The 24,357-nt window shown below is 34.8% G+C and overlaps 1 protein-coding gene across 5 annotated transcripts in view; it reads right to left on the bottom strand.

The window, feature by feature from the left end:
- The window catches only part of PCDH7 (protocadherin 7), a gene marked incomplete at its 5' end in the record, with an annotated part of 389,689 nt that overhangs the window by 190,974 nt on the left and 174,358 nt on the right, over positions 1-24,357 (bottom strand). For 2 of the 5 annotated variants that reach the window (XM_080797204.1, XM_080797205.1), the window contains one exon: positions 1,511-1,606. The exons of the other annotated variants lie outside the window; for them this stretch is intronic. In XM_080797204.1, the coding sequence (XP_080653330.1) occupies positions 1,518-1,606 (89 nt within the window). In that variant the 3' untranslated portion in view covers positions 1,511-1,517. The remainder of the gene's footprint in view (positions 1-1,510; positions 1,607-24,357) is intronic. 5 annotated transcript variants of the gene reach the window in all.

Here is a 24,357-nt window from a genome sequence, read left to right as displayed (position 1 = left end):
AGGCACATCCTACTTTAGTGGATTCTGAGTGATCATGGCCATATTAGATTTCTCCAAGCCACTTTTTTTTTTCCTCTTAAATATGGATGATGCTAATAATGGCTAACTCTATGTTCCTTTGTGTAGATGAATTAAGAAAATGGAGATGAAACTCATGAACATGACGCCTGACACACGTTAAACTCTCAGTACAGGTCTACTATTATTTTTGTGAGTTTTCCAAACAGACATGGGGAAAGGGCCCTCCAGATGGAGAGACCCAGTTCTGTGAAGGCCTGTGGATGTGAAAGATAACACCATGTGTAGAAATGGGGTTATGGAGGACAACCAATGATTGCAGAGCTTTATCAGAAACTTGGCCATTCGTTCTTGAGTGAAGATGAATGGTTCAGCCTTTAATGGCTAAGGTTGCATCGGCAAAAAATGCATGTAAATCAAAATGATCTGTTTTGTTTATTGAACAAACAAGTCTTCACTATGCTACCACTTCAAAGAATATCACAAATAACGCTGCTGTACATGTACACACCTAGAGACACACTTAACTATTTTTTAAAGTGTCTGCCAACAATTTTCCTAGCCCAAAGGTAGTGTTCTAGTCACATGTCTCAAAAATCCTGAGAGAATCACAAGGGTGTAATGCAGAACCTGATATATCCCCAAAACTAGCCCCTGCAGGACCTAGAAGGACCAGTTCTTCTAGTGAAAAAGGAAATCAAGGAGGTGGGTCTTTCCCCATGATGAATAAGTGTTTATGTTTTATAGGTTATGACTCTGCTGGAGTTTGAGCCCTGAGGGACCTAGCTCCTTTCAAAATACAGCAGCCTGAACAGAGATAATCTTGGGACTGCTGGAGGAAACAGTCACCTTCATCTCCTTCAAATGCCACCAGCTGAGTTGACCAAAAAAAAAAAAAAAAAAAAAAGTTTTGCAGAAAGCGATTAGAATACATTTGGCTCTCGTATGTGAATGACATGGTTTTGTGGGGGGATTTAGATTTATTTGAATTGGTTTATACCTAATTTTCTGTAACCAAATGAGTAAGCATCCTTCATCTGAATGCAGTTTTGTGCAATGCTTTTGAAAATCCAAATGTGATACTAATTGAATTATGACTTAAAATTCACAAAACATTCCCATTTTACACTTTTCAAAGGTATGTTATATCACAATTGTTTTCAGTCTTGTAGAAGGCTGAAAGTGGCATATGCATACAAGATTTTCTTTCCTATGTGATCAGTCGAGGAAACTGTGTAACACTTTTCTCCGAAAATTGTATCATTAATTCTTCTGTAGTCTTTACATTAAAAAAAATAATTCTAACTGTGCAGGGAATTCTGAAATGCATAGCATGCCGAAATGTGTAAAGATACACTCAAGTTGAATACATCTGCCACATCAGTAGACTCTGTGTAGTGTAGAAATGCTTCTTCTGAATTTCAAGGAGTTAGACTATTAATGAAGAACGCAGAGGAGGGGCAGCGGTATTGCTTCATGGGAACCACCATACCTGTTGATTAATGGAGAGGCCTTAACAGCACTCTTCTTCCATGCGTCTTGCCATGAGGAAAGGGGAGGAAGGGAAAGGTAGTGATGGCAGCAACACCTGGGGAAGGGAGATGGGGAAATATGTAAAGGGAAAATCAGCAGCCCCTACACAATGGTGTCCATCCATAGACCTCGCCAATAAAACAATTTCCAAAAACCCTGAGCTTGGTTTCTTTCTTGCCTTTTTAAAAATCTAGATGAATCTTAAAAATGATTTATGCAAATTAGGTATTTTGAAAGTTGTCAATAGGAACATTCTAACAAGAATCTTCCAAATCTAGGGGCACAGTGGGGTTCTACACATAATAGGCTACTATCTGATTCTCGCTTGGATATAAAGGTATAGATTTATTTTAACAACATGTTTAAGAAAAACTATATAGAATAAACAATACCAAATATATATGTATTTCTACCCCCCACACAGTAGGATTATTATCATTTTCTCATTCTGCTTCTACCTCATTGTTACAAAACTGGCTCACAATGAATTTTCTTTTTATATTCTCTTAGGGGTATGTAGTTCTGGTATCAAAACAATTTCAAGTTGTTAAGTTAATAAAAAAGAAATTTAGTAGATTTCTTATGCATTGCAAGAAGTCAAAATAACAAAACTTGTAAAAAGGTTTATGTTCTAATTATGTGTTTGTAGACATGACTTAATCTGGATTGTCTGTAAATTTTGAAGAGTAAATATATAGGATTATATAAAAATAAATGAAATGAAATGTTTAGTAAACAGTTGGTAGCAGTAAATGATTTGAATCTTAATGATAATTAATTGCTTTAATAACATCAATAGATGAGATGATACCACACCGAAAAACTGAACACTGCTACCCAATTTTGCTCTTAGTATTTATTTTTGATGAAATCTTTAGCTTGTATATTTATATTTAGATACAAACTACATATGAAAAATGATTGCTTTACACTCTTTAAAGAAGCTTAATAAAAGTGGAAATAAACTTACAAAAATCTATGTATATTTTGTGAAGGAAAGAAACAGTATTCTACTGTTGGGGGGGATGCTGGTCATGGAGAATATGCTTGTGGGGAGGCAGGGGGTATGTGGGAAATCTCTGTACCTTTCTCTGAATTTTGTTATGAACCAAACTGCTTTAAAAAATTAAGTGTTAATGGAAAAGTAGTAAAAAGGGAAGGAAGTATTGTAAAATATTTAAAAATAGGAGGAATTAGTTTTTCTTTGTGGAAAAAAAATCTGACCCCTCACACCAATGTTTCTTAATCTATTATCATTTATGGACAGGCTGGGACATTCTTAAATTTTTGTTTAAAGACAGGGATTTTCATGAATACGTGTTTGCATGCTGAATGTGATTCTGCCCTTTAATCCTAATGTTTAAGAATGCAGCTATCACAAAGATCTTTGGGGTTAGAAGCATGATCATCCTTTTGGTCTTGTCTTAATCTTGTTTAGACAGGGTGTCTCAAAATTTTCCAATTTCTCAATTCTTCTGGTTCTTGACACACTGCTTACTATTAGCCATCATCTCTGTTTAAAATAACATGACCCACCTAATGCTTAGGCAACAGTATTAGTCAGCCCTTGAATTGAGAAATTTAGAAACTAATTGGTTATCATAAGAGATTAGCATCAAAGAATTCTGAAGGCATATGCAGTCTAGGCCTGTTTAGATAAATAAAAAAAAAAAAGCAACCGAAAGTAGAAAACTTAAATTTTTATCTGATATGATTAAACATGATATTTTTATAGCTTTTTTTCTTATGTTTATTTTGTATTTAATTTTAAAATACTGTTATTTCACATAATATTTTAAAATTCAAACACCCCTTTAAAATTAAAATCTACATACTCCAGCAATATCAAAGTAAAAATTAAACCTAATTATTCCTATATTTAAAAATTTGTGAGTGCGTATTTTGGGATCAGCATTTTGTCCTTGGAAGAATCAAATGTGGGAATTTTGCAAGCCAGAAGTAAAAAGATCCACATGCTCTTAATTTGGGATAAGATTCTTACAACCAGCATAAAATACTTTTTTTTTTTTGGGTATATGACTCCCTAATATCCTAAGAATTTTATATATAGTAAATTCTTCCTTTGACCTGAGTAAGGGTAGATTATTAGGATGTAATATGTTTGAAAATTAGTACTATATTGTGGGAGACTCAAAAATAACCAAAGGTACACTTATGAGAAACTTTGGAAAATAAATACACATACATAAGACACAAAAGAACACTAATAGTACAATTTATCAAGATGTACCAAGTAATATAAAATGATTTTATAAATAACTAAGTTTATAAATAACTGAAACTACATAAAACAGCAACAAAAAAGATTAAACTGTAATTTTAAAGAGTCACAAATTCATGGAGTGAAGAAGAGAACTTTATGGAGTAAGGAATATAAAAATAAGTACTTATTTTTTCTTAAGGTGTGAAAAGTAGAGGCCAGGATAATAAAATGATCACTGGTACTAAAGGGGAATTTGATAGGAATCTGCTTATGGACAATGATATAAGCTACATTTTCACCTGGGTAAAAAGTGGGGGTGGGGGCATATGATAGGTGAAAATACAAAGTGGATATAGATGGGGCGCCTGGGTGACTCAGTGGGTTAAAGCCTCTGCCTTCGGCTCAGGTCATGATCCCAGGGTCCTGGGATCGAGCCCCGCATTGCATCGGGCTCTCTGTTTAGCAGGGAGCCTGTTTCCTCCTACCACTCTGCCTGCCTCTCTGCCTACTTGTGATCTCTATTGGTCAAATTAAAAAAAAAAAAAAAAAAGTGGATAGAGTTGGTTTGTGATTATTACTGAACAGCCTTGACATTACAGAGTTTGTAATGAGATTGGTTTTACAAAAGGACAGGAATTCCTGTTGTGGAGATTAAAGAACAATGACATCATAGAGAATACCACGGGATGGCCCACTGTAAAGTCAGACTCTTGAAATTTTTATTTTTGGAAAAACATATCATCAAGATAGAAATACTGGTATTAAGCTACAGATATGCTAGGGCCTGTGTGACTGACCAAACTAAGCACGGAGAACACAATGTGGAACCGTCATATGGAAGAAGAAGGTCTAAGGCTCGGTTCCTATCCCTAAGGGTTATAATCTTTTGGTGGGGAACAAAACTAAGGGTCAAATTTAGTGCTTGGAAATTACAAGAGATGAAGGGAGCAGACTTTGACAAGACAGATACTGAACTTCTCAAAGACAGTAGGTTATGGGTCCATAATGGAAGGAAAGAAGCAGTTTACAGAAAAGGAAGCTGCCACAACCTAATGCAGGATGGTGGGAAGGAGGCTGTTGAGTGCCAGTGGTCTGAAGCGAGTCTAACCAGAATGGATTGTGTAGTGGAAGGAACAGCAGAAGACCCCTGGATGTGTGGAACAGTCACACTGAACAATATAAAGACGTTGATTAAGCCATGAGACTGCTGTTCTCTACTTCATGTCTGAAGCCTTTCTCAAAACCCAGGGTGCCTGGCGCAAGGACATCTGAGAAAAGGCTATCTCCACACCGCATAAACATTCCTGATAACAGTACTGCTTTCCTTATCTATTTGTAAGGTCCTTCTTAAAAGCAAATTTTCTCTAACTATTAGAAACATATTTTAACTCTGGGTCTGACTCTGAAACTTCCCCACCATCTCTCACTTTCATACCCAGGGCACTGCTGAAGATGAGCTGCCCAGTATATTCCTCTGAGGGAGTCTTACTCAAGAGAATGAGATGGGTCTGATTTTCCTTCATCCTCCATCTTGCTAAGAGTGGCTAAATAATGATCAAAAAGGGCATTTTAATGATTATAATGGTAACGTCCATAGTGAGTATGGGCAGGGCTAGAGTGTGGAGAGGCAGCCCAAACAGCTAACTCTTGCATGACAAGATTAAGATCTGCCCCAGGGGCCATGGGGAGAGGTGGAACCTAGAACTTTTGCAGAGAAAGGAACGCAGCGTATTGTTAGAGCACTTATAACACTGAGGTACTGCATATAGGACATTGCCCAATGCACTTCTTAAGTATAAAATATGCAATCATATAAACCCTGAATGAGGTTATCAGCCCTGCTTAACTACTGAGACAAGGAAGGAAAAACCAGAAGACACAGAGGGAAAAATGTTACTGTGTAGGCACCACCTGAAGCTTTTTTTTTTTTCTGATCAGTAAAAGTCATAACTGATTTAATTTAAAAGAATAGTTGTTGAGGCGCCTGGGTGGCTCAGTGGGTTAAAGCCTCTGCCTTCGGCTCAGGTCATGATCCCAGCGTCCTGGGATCGAGTCCCACATTGGGCTCTTTGCTCAGCAGGGACCCTGCTTTCTCCTCTCTCTCTGCCTGCCTCTCTGCCTACCTGTGATCTCTCTTTCTCTGTCAAATAAATAAATAAACTCTTTTAAAAAGTAAATAAATAAATAAAAGAATAGTTGTTAATCCTTTATTCAGCTTTCATTACTAAGTGTTAATGATGTGTTTCTAGAATCCTGAATTAAATTTTGAACTCCTAAAATTTAAAAGCATAGATCGCATAGCTTAATGGCCATAAAAATCAACTAAGTAAAAATGTTTGCTATTTCCAGGTTCCAGCTTTGGTAAAATGGTTGTACAATGAAAAATAAAATCAGGAAATAGTAAAAAAAAAAAAAAAAAGATAAAAAATTAAGTGTAAACCTTAGGTACTAACATTGAAATACGTTTGAAATGAGTTTCATATGTATGCATTTAAAGTAGGGTGTATTAATCATACTGAACATATGATGTTTGTTTTCTTAACTCTAGAGTTAAGAAATATGAAATATCCTTTTGCTTTTTTCTCTTTAACAGCAGATACTCATTAATTTCATTTAATATTACACTCTACTTCCTACAAATTAACTATCATAATGACAGAGTTTTGCCATATACAGATTTGGAGGTTTGATACATTTCTTGACAATTTTATTAAAATTTTAAGACTTAGTTGTATTAAAAACATTTTATAAAGCTTCTAGCAAGTCTGCAATATTTTGCTTGTTTGCAAATTCTAATGTTTTATATATCTGCCCTCCCTAGAAATCTCACCATGGGTATCTATAATAGTAGGATCCACTCTGTCCATTAGACAAACCAATAGCCTCTGAATACCTGGTTAATTATTGATTAATGTATTGAATAATATTCACTTATAATTTTAATTTTAATTAATACACTATTTCACTGCATTGACATAATTAATATTCTAAGTTATTTTTTATTTAAAAATACATTTTAATGTGGATTTTGCTCATTCTCTTCTTGACTTTTAATTGTTTGAGTCAATTAATAAAATTATAGAAAGTGTAAGTCCTCACAAAAGACATTTATAGCCTCTGAAACCGAAGGTTGTTCTATCAATTTGATAATTCGATTTTGCTCATCGCATATTTCATGAGTGTTCAATCTGTGCTAGCCACTGATTTAATCAGTGAAACTTAAGCATTAAGATTTCAGGACTTCTTTAAACTCTGAAAAACTGTAGAGGACCCAAAGTGCTTTTGTCTTATATCATTGATTTTCATCATATCCAAAATCCTAATGAGGATGCTTAAAAAATAATTAACAGTAAATAGGTTTGAAAGTTCCCCTAAGTTCACAGCATGAAGAAAATATTTTATGAAAAATTATTACCATATTTTTTTAATTAAAAAAAAAAACCTCCATAAGAATGACGCTGTGATATATGCTAATACAGTTGTGTGATATTCAGAGAGTTACAGACAAGAGCATCAGCAAGGCCTCACAGAAGAGGTCATAGTTGCAGTCAACTTTAAAGAAAAAATTGGTCAGCAGGAAAGCGATGCAGATGAAAGAGGCTAAGACCATTTCAGTGAAAGAAGGGCATGACGAGACACAGCAGGTTGTAATAGAAAGAACGTGGTGCTTTTGTTTGACAGATTTTTTTGAAACTCCATTTCAGCCCTTCACGGGCTGCATGACTTTGAGCTAATCACCCAAGATCTGTGAGGCATGATTTGCTCTCTCGTGAACTAATAAAATCTACACATTAAGACTATCCCAAAGATTGAGGTGAAAAATGTAAAGTATTTTCACGTGTGGCAGTTAAGTAGTACGCTCAGTAATTGGCCATTTTTTGGTTGCGAATTGGTTACCATGCTGAGAATACAGAGTACAGGAGGTGAGGGAGAGAGGATAGAAGCTATAAACAAGAGCAGAAGGGGCAGCAGTGAAGTAGAATTGTTACACAGGTTCAAGGTGGACCTAAGTGATTAAAAAAAGAAAACAGACATATAGTAATATAAACAGAACTACCTTGCAAGCTTCAAAGAGAATCACTTCTCATGCAGACCTTAGCAAACCCATAGAAAATCTTGATTTCCACTGTGTCTTTCTATTCTCATCCCCGGGGGTTGGGGCAGATTGTAAAACAAACCACAATTTTAGAGAAAAAAAAAATATTCCAGAGTCTTCTAAATATAGAAAGAAATGTGTAAAGAGGACTCCTGGTTGGTTCAATGTGTTGAGTGTCTTCCTTCAGCTCAGGACAGGATCCTGGAGACTCAGGACGCAGTCCTACATTTGGCTGCCTGCTCAGCGGGGAGTCTGCTTCTCTTTCTGCCCCTCACCCCACTCTTCTGTTCTCTCTCTCACTCACTCTCTCATATAAATAAATAAAACCTTTAAAAAAAAAGAAATGTATAAGAATAGCATAGATGGTAGAAAATTTACCTGAGATGGAAATTTAACCAATATTTTCCATGGCTTTTAGGGGTCTCCTTGACCTGAATCATACAGTTGTCTTTGAAATCAGATTTCAATTCTATTTTAGTAATGAATGAATGAATAAATAAATAAATGAATATATAAATAAATATATAGTTAATTCCATATGAGAAATATATTAAGAATTTGACCTAGCAATTGTGATGTTCTCAACTTTTGGATGATAATCAGTAGATACATAAAGTCCACCCATCAATGTCATTTATCTAGAAAATACTTTTATTAAGAGAGTGGTATGCAAAGAATATCATAATTTTTCCCTATGTTAGATATGTACCATCTACATGCTATCTTTGATGTTTGAGACCTTTGATAGGATAGATGGTTGAAAAGAACAATTTCTCAACTACAAAATAAATATTTCTGTTGATACATTTTAGTTCTATCAACTAAGAGAGAAAGGAGAAAAATATACTCAGAGAAACATAGTTTTGAAATATAGAATATACTCTTCACCAAGACCCAGGTGTAGAACTTTATGAAACATAATAAATGCCCTATCTCATGTATAAACACTAAGTGTAGTACATACCAATGATCAGTAAGAACTGTATGAATTTTAGGTGAGAAAATCTGTAATACTCCACAAAGACTTGATGATTAGCCTGTCTATTTTTGGATATGGTATATCTTATACTACTCATTGTGACTGAATTTGTAATACTCTACAAAGAATTTATGACTAGCCTGTCTCTTTTGGATATGGTCAATTGTGACTGATTTCTCCCACCAATCGTTGTGACTGATTTCTCCACCACCACAGTTCAACTCAGACCATTATCAGAAGAACAAGCAAAGGAAAAGCATAAAAGCTAGGATGATACTGGAAACCATGGGTGGATCTTGGCCTAGACAATATTAATTTATTCTTTAATTAACTTGGCAAATATTTACTGGACATCTATTCTATGCTAGGCACTGCCCTATTAGATAGAGATACAATAAACAAGAAGATATGGCCTCTGCCTTCCTGTAGCATAAAGTCTAGACAGTAAGATATTTAATAAATAAGTAAATAAATCAGTAAATAAATAAATAGCTAAATGCCTCTATTCTACTCAATGCACGTACAAGTAATTCTAGAGCTTATTTCCAAGAGAATTTTGTTGCGAAAATTACATATCATAAAAATTAAACCCTGCTCTTTATAACCTCTCAAATCCTAACTCTATAATATAGTAAAGCTCTGTATCCAAATAGGCAGATATGTAACTCTACCTAACTCTCACCATCTAAGACTTACAAATGATTGCCCTAATAGCTGAAATTAAATACCGGAAGACAACTTTTACCTTCATTTTTTTGGTATCACCTTTGTGTGCCTGGATGTCATCAACTTTCAGTGGTAACTGCAGTATAAACTCCCCTTAATCAACCATCCTTCCCTGAAGCATGATTTGTTTATAGTTTACTCATTGAAATATTTCTTTTCTTTATAACTTGTTCTGCTATTTCCTTCCTTTTAGTACAAACTACTATATTCTAACTTTCCCAAGTCAAACAACAGTTGTCAATTCTGAGTGAATTTCGCCACATAAGTGTAATATACTAACAATTGGGAAACATTTTTTTATCAAAACGCTTCAGTCTTGAATAAAATTAGCAGAAGGTATGCAAGGGCATTTTGAATTTAACTACTATGAAATTTTTAAAAAATGGATGATTTCCAGAGTTGAAATCACTCTGTAGCGTTATTTATAATTTTGAACCTCAAGGAATGATGACTCATAGATATGAAGAATGAAAGAAAAATAAACAGTCTGTTCACCCTATCCTTTGTTTGAAAGTCTTGCACCCTGTTCTTAACGTATTATAATTTATTTTTAAAACGCAAGTTGTTCTTTGACTAGAAAACATTTCAGATGCTTGGGAAAACTTTTTTTTTTTTTGGAGTATTTTCATTTCAACACATTCATGTACAACCGAAGAGATATGAAGCATGCTCAAAGTTGGAATTCAGTTAATACACAAGAACAGCTTTTTTCCAATACTGTCATTTAGATGACACGAAGGAAAATGTTAACTTTGGGCAATGCTATTCCATCTAAGCATATATCTTATTTCATTATATATGTGTGAATTCCTAATGTTTTAGTTCAAACCTATAAAATATGGTATACTCCTGAGCAATATGACAGATGATAAAACTGCAAGAGTAGTTAGTACAGGCTTGCATGTTTTCATACTTCTGCATATTTATGGATTTCTCTTCATTTCAATCAGCTCTCTGAATTGGTTGACTAACATTGAATTTAATAAATAGCATGTGGGAGGTCTGCTAATATACGTGAAGAACCTGTTCTGTCTCCCTCACCTCCAGTAGATATGCTTTTTTTTTTTAATATATCAATTAAGTAATAGATTTCCTGGGAGGGAGGGGGACCTGAAAATAAACCATATGGTTTATTGTAAAACCACATGGATTTTATTGTAAAAATAACAGCTATGTTTATTTTAAGAAGATTGCATAAAAAGAAACTAAATATTTGTCTTGGTATACTCTATTTGTTCACCATGCACAACATAGGCTTTTTGTATTTTGCTGTTTTATATTTTTTCTAGTTACAAAAATATATTTTATAAAATCTCATATTGTGTGCCTAAACCTTCTTGGGTCTTTCAAATATTCCATTTGCATATCAGTTCATGGGGGTGCACTATAAAAAGAATCCTGAAATCAAAATCATCTTTTTGAAAGTTAAAATTTTGCTGGCCAAATACACTAAACTTCTCAAAAAGAGTTGCAACCAAAATCAGTTCAGAAAATGTGATGATAAAAACTTTCTGTTTAAGACAAAAAATACATACTCTTTCAAAATGTCTTTTAAAGTAATTCCTAGGAAATGAAGAAAGTTAAAGTTATTTCCCTATGGGGGCGCCTGGGTGGCTCAGTAGGTTAAGTCTCTGCCTTCAGCTCAGGCCACGATCTCAGGGTCCTGAGATCGAGCCTTGCATCAGAAGCCTGCTTCCTCCTCCCCCTCTGCCTGCCTCTCTGCCTACTTGTGATATCTCTCTCTCTCTCTCTCTGTCAAATAAATAATAACTAAAATCTTAAAAAAAAAAAAAAGATAGTTCCCTATGACATTCGTTATAGCCCTGAGTCCCTTTTGACCTGCAGACCAAAATTCTTCATTCTGGGGGAAATCACTGTTCTCAAATCTAGTCTAGGCCCTTGTTCATCAACCTTTGTGTGTTTTTCCTCTAACATAATTCCAACTAACTTCCTACTCTTAAGTGACCCTTCTATTCCCTGCCAATAAAAAGAACAGGTAAGGGAATACAGTACATCAAAAGAGATAAGCATATGAATATTACATACTGTGTGAGAGCAAGTATTTCCAAATTAAATGCTTATTCTAAATTTTCCTACATCAAACTTAGATTTGCAAAGTCAGGCCATGCATGATTAGAAATGCTGAAGGCATACCTCTACAGTGGTTCATGCTTTTGAGATTTCAAATTATAACAGCATCCCATTTTTACAAGGCGTTGCTAGAATATTCTCCAATGTGTATATTAGATTTCTTTATAGAGACAGTCATGTTCCTACAAGCCATAAATTTAATAAATCACCAGATATATAACTTTCATTCTCACATTTACATTACCAAGTATTTTATGGAGCAATTTTCTTAGTCATAGCAGTGAGACTGTTCAATAATATAAATAAATAAATAAATAAGTACTATTTCAACATAAAACCCTTAACTCTAAGAGAAAATAACTAGACTGAAGTCTCACAAGAATACAATCCACTATTAAAGAGAACTCAGTTATCAGGAGGGTCTTTCTTGGATTGCCTCCATGAAGGTTTATTACAAGTAGTATCAGAAGGACTTTATTTTAGCAAGCATTGCAGAAGCCAAGGACGGTTATGGCTAGGTTCTAGTGCGGAGAGAAAGAGGATGAAAAACCTAATATACCACAATGCTGAAATCGTTATTATAAATAACTGGTACACTTACATGAAATTTTCATACATTTTCAACAGAAACTTGAAATACAGAGTCTGACAGAGTTTCAGGCACAGAATTTCTTGTTGAGACCTGTTGCTGTGTGTTAACAGTGCCAGGCCTATGTGTTCCCAGGGATTTTTAGGCTTATATTAAAAAACAAAATCCCTTGTAAGGAAAACCGGACTTTAAGGTGTAAAGGATAGTTTGAAATAATGAAATAGTTGAGTGATCCAATGAAAAAAACCTTCATGCAATATTTGAGAATATTCTAAGTTAGCGCACAGCTATTTTAGCCTAATCAACACATTCCATAAATCTCTATTGTGGAAACATAGATATTCACTAGAATATCTATGATATATCTAGATAACACTAGAAGGCATTAGAAAAGTCTGTAGTTTGTAAGCTGTAAGTTAACCTTACAGTCTTTTTGTTGGTATATTATTTAAAGAATTATATTGAATTCCAGGTTGACATGTTAAGCGATGAGAGAAAATAATCCAAATTTTAAAGAAATAAGTACCACAAATGTTCTATTTGCCATTTAATACAGTTTATTTTAGTATAGAAAATATTACTCATTTTAAAATACAAAGTCTCAATATGTTAGGAGTTCACAACTAATGAAACTATTGACCTTAATAGAACATTTTTAAAATAAAATCAGTCTGAAGGTGTAATTTATTATTTCAATTATCTCCAAGATACGTGTTAGCCTTCTCAGCCCAGCGTACCAAGTATGGTGTGTGTATCCGTGCCTCTGTGTGTTTCCCAAGTGAACAATGCTGAGATTTCCTAAAGTTTGCTTATAAATTTCAGAAGGAGCATCTGAAATACACAGTAACTGGAAAGTCAAATTCTCCACATGTTGAGCCACTACATAAAATATTTGTCCTCAAAATTGTTTAAAAAGGCATATCAGGTAGAAGAAGATAGTTCATGAAGTCCAATCAATAAGGAGACTGACTAAATGAAGTACAAAAAATATTATAATGGATCCTTTTGCTCTTTGAAATCAATGGCAGTAACCTTCATTTAGAAAGAATGTGTGTCTGAGCAATAACATGCAGCAATATTTCTCAAGCTGCTAAAATGAAAAAAGCTCAGAGGCAGGCATCTCTCCATGTAGCTATATTATATTTCTGTTCTTTTTTTCCCGCTATCGAGGCAGGAGAATTGCCTTAACCACTTCAGAAATGCCATGCCTTCTTCCCATCAGAGGAAATGAAGGCCAAGGCATTGATGCTAAAACATATATGATAATTACAAATGAGCATCAGGGGCAGATGGGGGCTTTTAGTTGCTTAATGACTAGGTCAATTATTAGTGAACTAAATATGCCAGCTTCTCAGTGAAAATAGATATTTTTACTTAATCCCACACTGAAATATGCACCATCTTTTATGCCTGTATATTCCTAAATACATGAAGTGATTCCATATGTCAAATTAAAAATACATATTCTTATTTTAGTATGAAAAACAATTACAATATTGTAAATGTTAGCACCAATAGAGTCATCAATCTACCTTTATAAGCTGTATCTTCTTGCTACTATTAAAAGGTTTAACAGGGTATAATACCTGAGTAGGAGGGACTTGGAAATTCTTTCCGGCAGATATATATGTCCTTTAACATGTCATGCCAGTGATTTCAAAATTCATTTACAATTTATCTTAATTTGTTACTGTATCTAAGGAAGTTTCTTTCTTTCTTTCTTTCTTTCATTTCTTTTTAAATTTGCATCACCTAATTAATCATTCTCCCTGGAAGGGTTTGTTTGTTTGTTTTTAGAGGTTTTATTTATTTATTTGAAACAGACACAGAGGCAGATAGGGAGAGAGAACAGGAGTAGGGAAGAGAGGGTGAAGCAGGCTTGATCCCAAAGACCTGAAGTGTCTGCCTTTTGGTTCAGGTCAAGTTCCCAGGGTCTGGGGTCAAGCATAGGCTTCCCTGCTCAGCGGGGAGTCTGCTTCTCCCTCTTCCTCTGACTCCCGCCCCCCAAATTCCCCCCTCCCTCCCTCCCTCCCTTTCTTTCTTTCTCTCTCTCTTTTTTCTTCCTTTCTCTCTCTCAAATAAATAAATAAATAAATCTTTTTAAAAAGTGAAAAAAAATTCCATTGGAAGGTCTGGGACTTCTGCTGTAGTTAAAAATATGTGTGCCCATGTCTTGAAATAGCTAGGATCCTTTCTAAATTGATTATGTTATATAAAAATCATATTTAACACAATCTAATAGTTTTGAAGATAGCAATATGGGTATGAAAGCATTTTTTTTCCTATATTTATCCTGCAAAGAGGACATTTAAAATAAATCTCTGAGAGTTTATGCATTTAGCCTGTTTTAGCTTATTTTGATATTTCCAACATTACTGAGACAATATTAAAAGTATTAAATAAACTGCTTAAACATCTTTTTAGTGCTTACTTTACTGAATGGTTTGCATAATTAAAAAGTTAATTGCTTTGTTTCTACAATCTTTAGGAGGCATGGGACCAACTCCAGAAGCAGGCTGCTAAAGCTGTATTTTCTTATGCATATGCATTATTCCATGGAGTGAAGCACCCTCCCAGCCTTGGCAGAGGGTGCAGTTAAGATGTGTGTGTGCCTGTGTGTGTGTGTGTGTGTGTGTATGTAGAATGAACTACCAATGAGATACAGGCATAAGGAACAGAATTATCAAGTACAACCAGTGAATAAAGCACCTGGTATTAATCCTTACCTTATTTTGAGTACTGTATTTCATCAAGCAGCTCATGATATTGAGTCTATTATTCTGTTATTATTATGACAAGAAAAAAATCTATTAGGCTTGTCCTGATTTTTATGATATAAAAACTTGACTATTTCACTTATGATCCCAGATCTCAACATTTCTGTTAAGGCACGATTTAAAGTGGTTTTCAATGATGAAATATAATACTGCTTTTCCAAAATTACAAAAAACAGGCATTGTTTTTTATAAATCACACAATAAAAAGTGGGATTCTCTTAATGTCCCTGAAAAATAGGTTTAAAGAATGGCTTTTCTGCCTTAGATAATGACACAAGATCACTGATTTGCTCAAAACTACATAATAAATGAATGCTTCTATTAAATATAAAATAAAACGAATCTACTTAAAGATGCTTTTAAAAATAGAAATAATTATCATAGCTGCAATAGGTTTCATGAACTTTCAATGCAGTAGTGCAAATACAGCCCTGTGGAGCTAATAGCAAAAAGCAAGGATGATAAATAATAATAACTCCTATGTATTGAGCACCTAGTGTTATTAGTTATTAACCATAATTTTGCATATCTTCTTCCCGGTATCATCATCTATAAAAAGGCTGATAATATTACCTTCCTCAGTGATTCTACAAAGCAAATGAATATGTAGAATCTTCAGGTTAGCACTAATGTACCATAAAAGTATTAGTTTATTATTTCAATTTACCTTATCTTTTTATCATTTATTTTTAGATACTTAATAAGGATACTATTTCATCATTCCAATAAACTTTAATGTAGTTAAAATACCCACTTTATGGTAAATTGTTCTTTTCTGGTGTTTCTCGCTTTGTGTGTTGATGGGCGAGCAGGAGTGAATAAGTCTACAATTCATTTGTCTCTGACATTTGAGATACTTCATGATGACCTCCCTTTAAGATCCCTTTAGCCCTTTATGCTTGAATTGTATTGTAATTGGGTTGTTCTGCACTATACTCTGAAAATTATCTCAAATACTCCATAAAAGTTGATTTCTACATTTATAAATATATTTGACTTAATTAGCAGCATAAGTAGAAAAGTGAATAAGAGCTATGAATCGGTGCCTAATTAGCAGAATCTATCCGTACTCTGATTGGCGATCGTCCTTTACAAGGTTTTTCTCACTGCCATGAATATTTGAGAGTCATCTGTAATCTCAGAGTTTTAAGAACTGTTCTGCTGCTGGGCACTGAATGATCTTTAATAATTATTTGATGAATATCTTTGTGAGTTACTGGTTTCTGTCATTTACCACTCTTTCACAATAAATCCAGGAAAATATATGCAGGCCTCTTAAAGACAGAAGCTACTTAGCTGCAGAAAATAAATCTGAAATAATTAATAAGTTTTCCTTGTCTGTGATTTTCACAGAATCATATTATAAATATTGGCAGTTATTCACAATACATAGAGAGCCATGTGCTCTTAGCCTTAAAAACCAATATGGATTTCAAAAGGGGCCAGGAAACAACTTACCTTTTGGGCAAAACATGTGAGGCCACTGAACATTTTTGTAGGCAAGAAAACAATCATGCACTTACTAAATATTATGAACACAACAGTTTGACGTGGAAAAGAAAAAGCTGTAGAACCAGAAAAGACAGTGAAATGTATATAAACAATTGAACATAGTAAAGTAGTAACTTGATATAATTTTGTTAAATGCTGACTACCTAAAAATATATGTTCAGGTATAACTGCACAACAACCTTTTAAGGAAGATAGGAGTGTAATTATTATAATTCTTGTTCCCATTTTTAAGTGAGTGAGAAATGTGTATTGATCCAGTTTCCTTTCCTGAAAATGTGGTGGAGCTTGAACAAAGACTCAAACTTCTGGCATTAGTTCTTTTGATATATAAATATAATATATAATATTGACATATATAATTATTACATAGTATTATTATGTATTATATCTTATAACAGAAGAATTAAGTTAGATTTAAGAAGGACATCTTAAAATCGAACATTTATAAGACAGACTTTTCTAAAAGCTATCTCAAAAGGAATACAGAACTTGGTAGTCTGAAAAGACTCACATATAATGACTTTTGGTATAGAAAATGAATCACTTGATCCTCAAAATGTCACAGATGAGATATTACAAGGGAGAAAATGTATATGGGATGGTGAAGTTGGGAAAGATAAAGATGTAAGGTTATTAGAATGCATAAAATAATAAAAATATGAAACCTCAGAGTCCGTCTGTGGGACAGTCCTCTAATCCTCCTTCAGGAATGAAATGTCAGAGAAATTCAGAACTTTTCATTTGGGTAAAGAAGAGTAACGTATTTTCCCTAGTATTTTCAAAGACTTAAAAAGAAAAAAAAAAAAAAAAGCATAGGCTAAGTAATCAAGTCAAAAGTCCTGCACTTTGTGCTCTGAAATGAAATGTAGTTACATAAGAAAAACACACATGGGGACCTCTAAACCCATGGCCAATTGATAGAACTAATTTAATAGCTACTTGATCCTGGGGACATAGGTAATACTGAGACCTGGGCTACAAAAGAAAAGCATGTGGGTTTGATTTCACAAAAGAGGATAAAAACAGTCTGGGGCTGAAATAGGCAGGAATTAGATTTTAGAACCTCATTATTCTGGGAGAAAGAGATGAACCAATGTTGTCCAGGAGACTGGAAGTGCTTCTCAGAATTGAATTCTGAAAGAACTAGTGAAGGCTGAACACAATTGATCACACTGAATGAAGGGGAGGAAGCTTAAGGCGAAGAACTCTGATAAAATACAGTTCTGTGTGAACACATTGCTTCCAGTCACCTGTTTAAAGATGGTGTATGGGTGACATTGTGCCGACTCCAGTAAAGGGGAAAAGAAACACTAGTCCCTAAAGCTCGATTTCCCCCAAATATTTGTATAATTGAAGATTGAATTTATTTTAGGTAAGAATCATCCGAGAAATTATGAGTATAGAAACACCAATGTTGAAAATTACGTATCACTCCGGGAGATGTTTCTGATACACAGTTTTAAGTGTCAGGTGTTACCCGCTGGAGAGGAACAGCAAGTTGATTGTTGAGGTAAACAATAGATCTGATGAAAAACTGGCTGAATGTTTAGATCATGCAAAGACACCTTATAGAATGAACTCGAAGCAAAGAGAGGAATGAAGTCTGGCTATATAAACATGCTTAAAGCTGATAATGAAAAAATGACTTACGTATTTTAAGAAAAATATGAAAATCCTTAAGAGATGACCTTAAAGGGAAAACAGACAACAAAAACAACAAACACAAGTTAGGGACCCAGGATCTCAGTTGGTGCCCAGTCCTAAAGGATGCCCTGAATCTAGGGAGCCAAAGCAATCTATTTTCCAGAACATGATCCATCCAGTGGTGGATGTGTTTCAGCAGGCTTCATCCGGTCTCAGTGGGTCTGGATGAAGTTCCTCCCTCTTTTGATTGCACCCTCACCAGGAAATCTTTTTTTTTTTTTTTTTAAAGATTTTATTTATTTATTTGACAGACAGAGATCACAAATAGGCAGAGAAGCAGGCAGAGAGAGAGGAGGAAGCAGACTTCCTGCGGAGCAGAGAGTCCGATGCGGGGCTCGATCCCAGGACCCTGGGATCATGACCTGAGCTGAAGGCAGAGGCTTTAACCCACTGAGCCACCCAGGCACCCCTCACCAGGCAATCTTTTAAGAGATATGCTGATTTGCCTTGGATCTCTTTAGAGATAAAGACTACCTTCTAAGAGAAGAAGCAGGGATATCCCTATTTTTGAATGGGATATTCTCCTGCTCAAAATTTGATAAACAGATGCTCAACTTTGAAATCAGGGTCTTGTAATATTGTTGAAAATTGGTCTTGGCCCTGTATAATTCTGTGCACTGATAAAATTTTGATTCTTAGATTGAGGGGGAAAAAATTGCCAGGTAGCTCCTAGAGTCCATCTGGCAACTAGACAGGTAGTCTTTTCTTGGCACACCCTACATTCCCATACTCTCTATTCAAAGCTTCAGGACAACAGGGAGTGCATATGCCAAGCCAAAAAATGGATATGTCTGGAGATTTCTGATAAACCGAATGAGTGTATGTGTGATTAAATTGGAGTTGCATTTTTATTTGGAAATTATTATGCAGCAATTGCTTAGATCATCTTGCACTGGAAGGGACAAGTTTTATCAATAAAGTCCCTATTCATAATTCCTACTAAGCAACAATGAACACAGAGAAAGAATAAATTTATGTGACATTGATGGTTGACCTTCCTTAGATAAAAACAACATCAAAAGTGACATCTGCCTGGCAAATCATTATTAGTAAGTCTTTGCACATAACATATTTGGAGGCATTTCTTCCCTTTCATGGTGTACTAGCTGTGGTAAGCATTTTTGTCATTACATTTCTGTGGTGGTGTTTACATATAAAATAGCCTGGATTTGGACAGTCCTTATGCTAAGTTGCTTGAATTTATTTCTCAAGTAAATTATCTTCTCATTATTTTCTGTTTTGAAGCACATCTATTTGCACACTATTACCAATCACTGATAACACTCTTACACTGTCAGGAATCTTGTAATTACAAAATAAAAATTTTTGATGATAATCAGGAAAATGTTATTATGGGATTTCAACAAAAATACAATTAGTCAGACACCATATAAATTTCAAGACAGTAAGATGGACAAATGATGGCCCCACATAAAGTGAAATATAAAAGTGATATTAGAAGCAAAAAGTAATTTAAAGGAGTAATTGATATATTACTCAAGGAAATATAACACAACCTATTACATAGAAATTTTAGACTCTATAGTACTTTCAGTAAATTTTGTAAAAATAAAATAATAATTCTGAACAATGGGAGCATAAGATAATTAGAAATTCATTAAGGGGCACCTGGGTGGCTTAGTTGGTTGAGCATCCAGCTCTTGGTTTTGGCTCAGGTCATGATCTCAGGGTTAGGAGATCGAGCCTCATGTTGGGCTCCTTGCTCAGCACAGAGTCTGCTAGGGGATTCTCCCTCTGCCACTCCCTCCTCTCTCTCTTAAATAAATAACCTTAAAAAAAAACTTCATTAAGATTGGTGTCAAGGGATGCAACAACCATACCCCTGTCTTTGATAATGACATTATAATGAATTTATTTGACCTGAAAAAAATTCTCAAGTGTGTTTTGACACTATACTTCCTGGTCTTCAGTTTTCTCAGTAGTCTCACTTCTACTGAATCCCTATCAGAGACATTGGGCCCTAAGACCATATAACTAAATTCAACAATTTTTTTTGGATATCTGTGTGAAGGGATTATTCCAGTTATATCATGCTAAGGTCAACAAGGCAAAGACCCTGTCCTCAAACAGCTTACAGCATCATTGGAAAGAAGAATGTAAAGAACAATCATCTCCAGGCACCTGGGTGGCTCAGTGGGTTAAGCTTCTGCCTTCGGCTCAGGTCATGGTCTCAGGGTCCTGGGATGGAGCTCTGCATCGGGCTCTGCTCAGCAGGGAGCCTGCTTCCCCCTCTCTCTGCCTGCCTCTCTGCCTCCTCGTGATCTCTCTTTGTCTGTCAAATAAATAAATAAAATCTTAAAAAAAAAAAAAAAAAAGGAACAATCATCTCTCTCAGTTGGGTCTTCTAGTTCTTTTTCTTATCAAGGTCTGTAAGATCCGGTATCTCCTTCCTTCATCTCTGCATCACTGGATGTTTGATAATTCCTACTTTCCTAATTCTAAATTTCCCCTCAACCTGCCACAGCTTATTTTTGCCTTTAAAAAATATCATTCACAGGCACCTTCACTGTAACTTACTTCTCCAAGATTCTTTTATATTTCAATATTTTGATTCCATGTTGGGTATCATCTCTTCTCAGTGGCATCTGCTTCACTGATGGTCTCCCTGTTTCCAAGATTTCATAATCACCAGGGTGCTAGTGACTCCAAAGGCTATATTTCTGTGATTTACGTATACTCTCCAGTTTCAGATGGACATTTTCAATGGTCTGCTTGATATTGTCTGATTTTTTTTCAAAAGTACTTTAAAGTCCACATGTCTTAATCAGATTAATTCTCCTGGAAATGGAAATTCTTTCCATTTTTCTCAACTTGGTAAAATAGCACCACTGTTTCCCCACCCTCTCAAGTTGATCTCCTTGACATCATTCACTATTCTTTGTAACTATACCCATACTTCTTTTATCAAATCCCTACTTATCCATTCTTCAGAGCCTGGCTGTGGTTTTTTATATCCTCAGCTCATCATCTTGTGGTTGTGGTAGCTTTTAACTTCTCCATAGAGACTCCCATGCCTTTACTTTTAAATATCTACGTCAGTACACGTCATTCTCTACCACAATATTCAAATGCTTAGGAGGCAGAGAGCATGTCTCATTAACCTTTGGATCCTTCATGGGAATTTGCATAGAGTAAATGCTCAACAAATGGTTACTGAACTAAATGAATTCTCAGAGTATTCCAAATTCCCTGTTCATTGTACACAATTTTCAGTTATGACTGCTATGACCTTTTGCTACAAATGCTGGGCTGGTGAAATTCAGTCTCATACTGAATAAAAACAATGGGCATAATTCAGTCTACACTCTATGGCTCATAGGAATGCATCCTCAGAGAAGCTTACCAGGCTCAGATCATATGTGGGTCCCCTGATTACCTTATCAACATAGATGGTGAGCATTTGAGAGCAGAAATAAAATTGTAAGACATACTTTATGACATAAATGAACACATAGACCATTGTTAAACAGCAGGCTACTGTTCTACCATCTTTTCTTACCAATACATTTTATAGCACTCACCACAGTTTCATTTGAGGACCCAATAACAAAAATTGTGGGGTTTTTCTGATTGTCGTATTTTAGCAGTTGAAAATCTGTTTAAAGGAAGCATTTAAATTTGCATGTGTTTCAAATATATCCTCATTTTGTAATAAACTTATAATTCTACTTCCTGAACAGTAATGAGAAGGCATGCAAAATAATAAGAGTAGTGTCAAAACAAAACAAAACAAAAACAAAAACAAAATCAACATGCATAAATTAAGTAAAAATTTTCCAGAAACAAGATTTAAAAACAAGGCAAACCTATTGTCTATATTTCAGATAGAAAGGGAATGTGACATAAAGACAAATACCCATGAACTTAACTTAAGTCTTAAGACAGCAATCACAAAAACAATTTGCAACCACAACACAATAAATGCATTAGTTTTGCAAAAATAAAACTAATCTAATCCGATCTTCTGTAATCTACTCTAATCATCTTCTTAATTTGAGTAATATAATTGGTCTTCTGAAAAGAAATGACAATAATTTCAAAATATTACTTACAGGCCCTTGTTAAGTTTGAAAGACCTTATTTAAATCACACATATTTTAATTAATTATCCATATTTATAAGTAGAAAGAGAAGAGAGACATAAAATTAATCTGTTCTGTAGTTTCAACCTGGCTTTAGTGTGTGCTGCCAGTTTCATCACTGATAAATTTGAGAGTTTTTGAAGTAATTATGTTTAGCAACAAGAACAAGCAAAGAAACAATAAAAAGGAAAAGAAAAAACAATAACTTGATTAGAAAAATTAAACAAATAATTTCACTTTACCTGGCTTAACGTAAAACCTCCAAACCAATTTAATTATTATTTTTACATGATGTAGAAGATGGGTAGGTAGAAAAAGGGGGTACAATGCAGACACCATTTTAAGGCCTTCTTCCAGTCCAAGACATTGTTTATAATGTAAAAATTTCAAAAGTGCATTTAAAATCATTTCATCTGTAGAATTTTCCTCTCCCTTCTCCGTTCTTTACACTGCTCTGAACTTCTCTAATGAGTTTTCCCCTTTTCACACTGTAGTGAATTTATTCAAATCACGGTTGTATCTCCCCAACTTAAGGAGTTGCACCATCGAAGCAGAGATGGTTTCTCATTCACTTCAACTTCCTCAGAGAGCCTTGGTCATACTTTATTTTCAAGACATATTTGTTGAATCAAAGTAATAACCACAGATTTCTTGGTATATAACTAGCCCATTAAATAAGAGCCCCGGGGTGCCTGGGTGGCTCAGTGGCTTAAGCCCCTGCCTTCGGCTTGGGTCATGATCTCAGGGTCCTGGGATTGAGTCCCACATCGGGCTCTCTGCTCGGCAGAGAGCCTGCTTCCTCCTCTCTCTTTCTCTCTCTCTCTCTCTCTGTCTGCCTCTCTGCCTACTTGTGATCTCTCTCTGTCAAATAAGTAAATAAAAAATCTTTTAATAAATAAATAAATAAGAGCCAGGAATAATATCATCCTGCTGTACTTAAGAAGATACTGATTTTCTTAAAATAAATAAATTAATTAATTTTAAAAATCCCTGCAGTAGAAGAGTTAACAAGAGAGAGTTTTGTCCTCAATGAGGAATATTGAAGTGAAGCAGTTTCTCATTAAATGAACTAACCTCTGAGGTTGAGTGCTGATTACACCTGAAGAGACAAGTTCTAGTGTTTCTTTACCATGCAAAAGATGCATAAGAGTGTTGTTATATTTCAGCAACATCAAAATTTTTATACATATCCAGAAAAAAGTCAGAGAAGGAATGGAAGTACATAGAGTCTTTTGGCAAAAAAGAATGCAAAAAAACATGAAAAGGATACCCTAACTAAAGAAGAAGCTAAACATAGAATGCATTATCTAACAAGTGTGCTGAAATTCAGATAAGCAAATGATTCGAGAGTCTGGAGGCAACAAAGAAACTAACTGACCTCTATAGTCACTTTGAGATTTGATGAGAGCTCATTCCATCCTCAAATGTCGTAAGGGTTCAGCAGAATGATCTAGTTTTAAAGGACCAGATTAGAATAAAAAGGATAATATGGCCACACATTTTATCAGTGTTAATTATTAATACTGAGATTAAAAAAGAAAGGGCTGAGAGTTCGGTAAGCATACTAATTGGACACTTTTTTCAGCTTGTTTTCCCTGTCACTGTGAATATTTCACAGTGATTCAAAGGGAAACACATACCTGAAGGATATGCGCTCAACTGGAACACTGAGCACAAATGTAACAACATTTAAAAGTGAGAGAAGAATATAGGAAGGTAATAACGGCTTCTCCCCACCTTGAATGACAAAGGACAAAAAGAGTAGGGTTCATTTGATGCCAGAGGACAGAATCTTCTTTTTCCTTCATTTCACATCCTTGATATATTTAAACATATCTGCTCCTTGGTGTTACCCCTTGATGTGCCACAAAAATGAGAAATTGACTAAAAGGTATCCAAGGTGAGAATATGGTTCTTACCAATAATTTTAGAATTGCTATCTTTGTGAGACTAAACATTTTATTTATTTATTTTTTATTAACATATAATGTATTATTTGTTTCAA

Source organism: Martes martes (genome assembly GCF_963455335.1).
Source record: "Martes martes genome assembly, chromosome: 2".
Lineage (NCBI taxonomy): Eukaryota > Metazoa > Chordata > Mammalia > Carnivora > Mustelidae > Martes > Martes martes.
The sequence above is the reverse complement of the archived record's forward strand: the minus strand, read 5'-3'. Positions and strand labels throughout refer to the sequence as shown.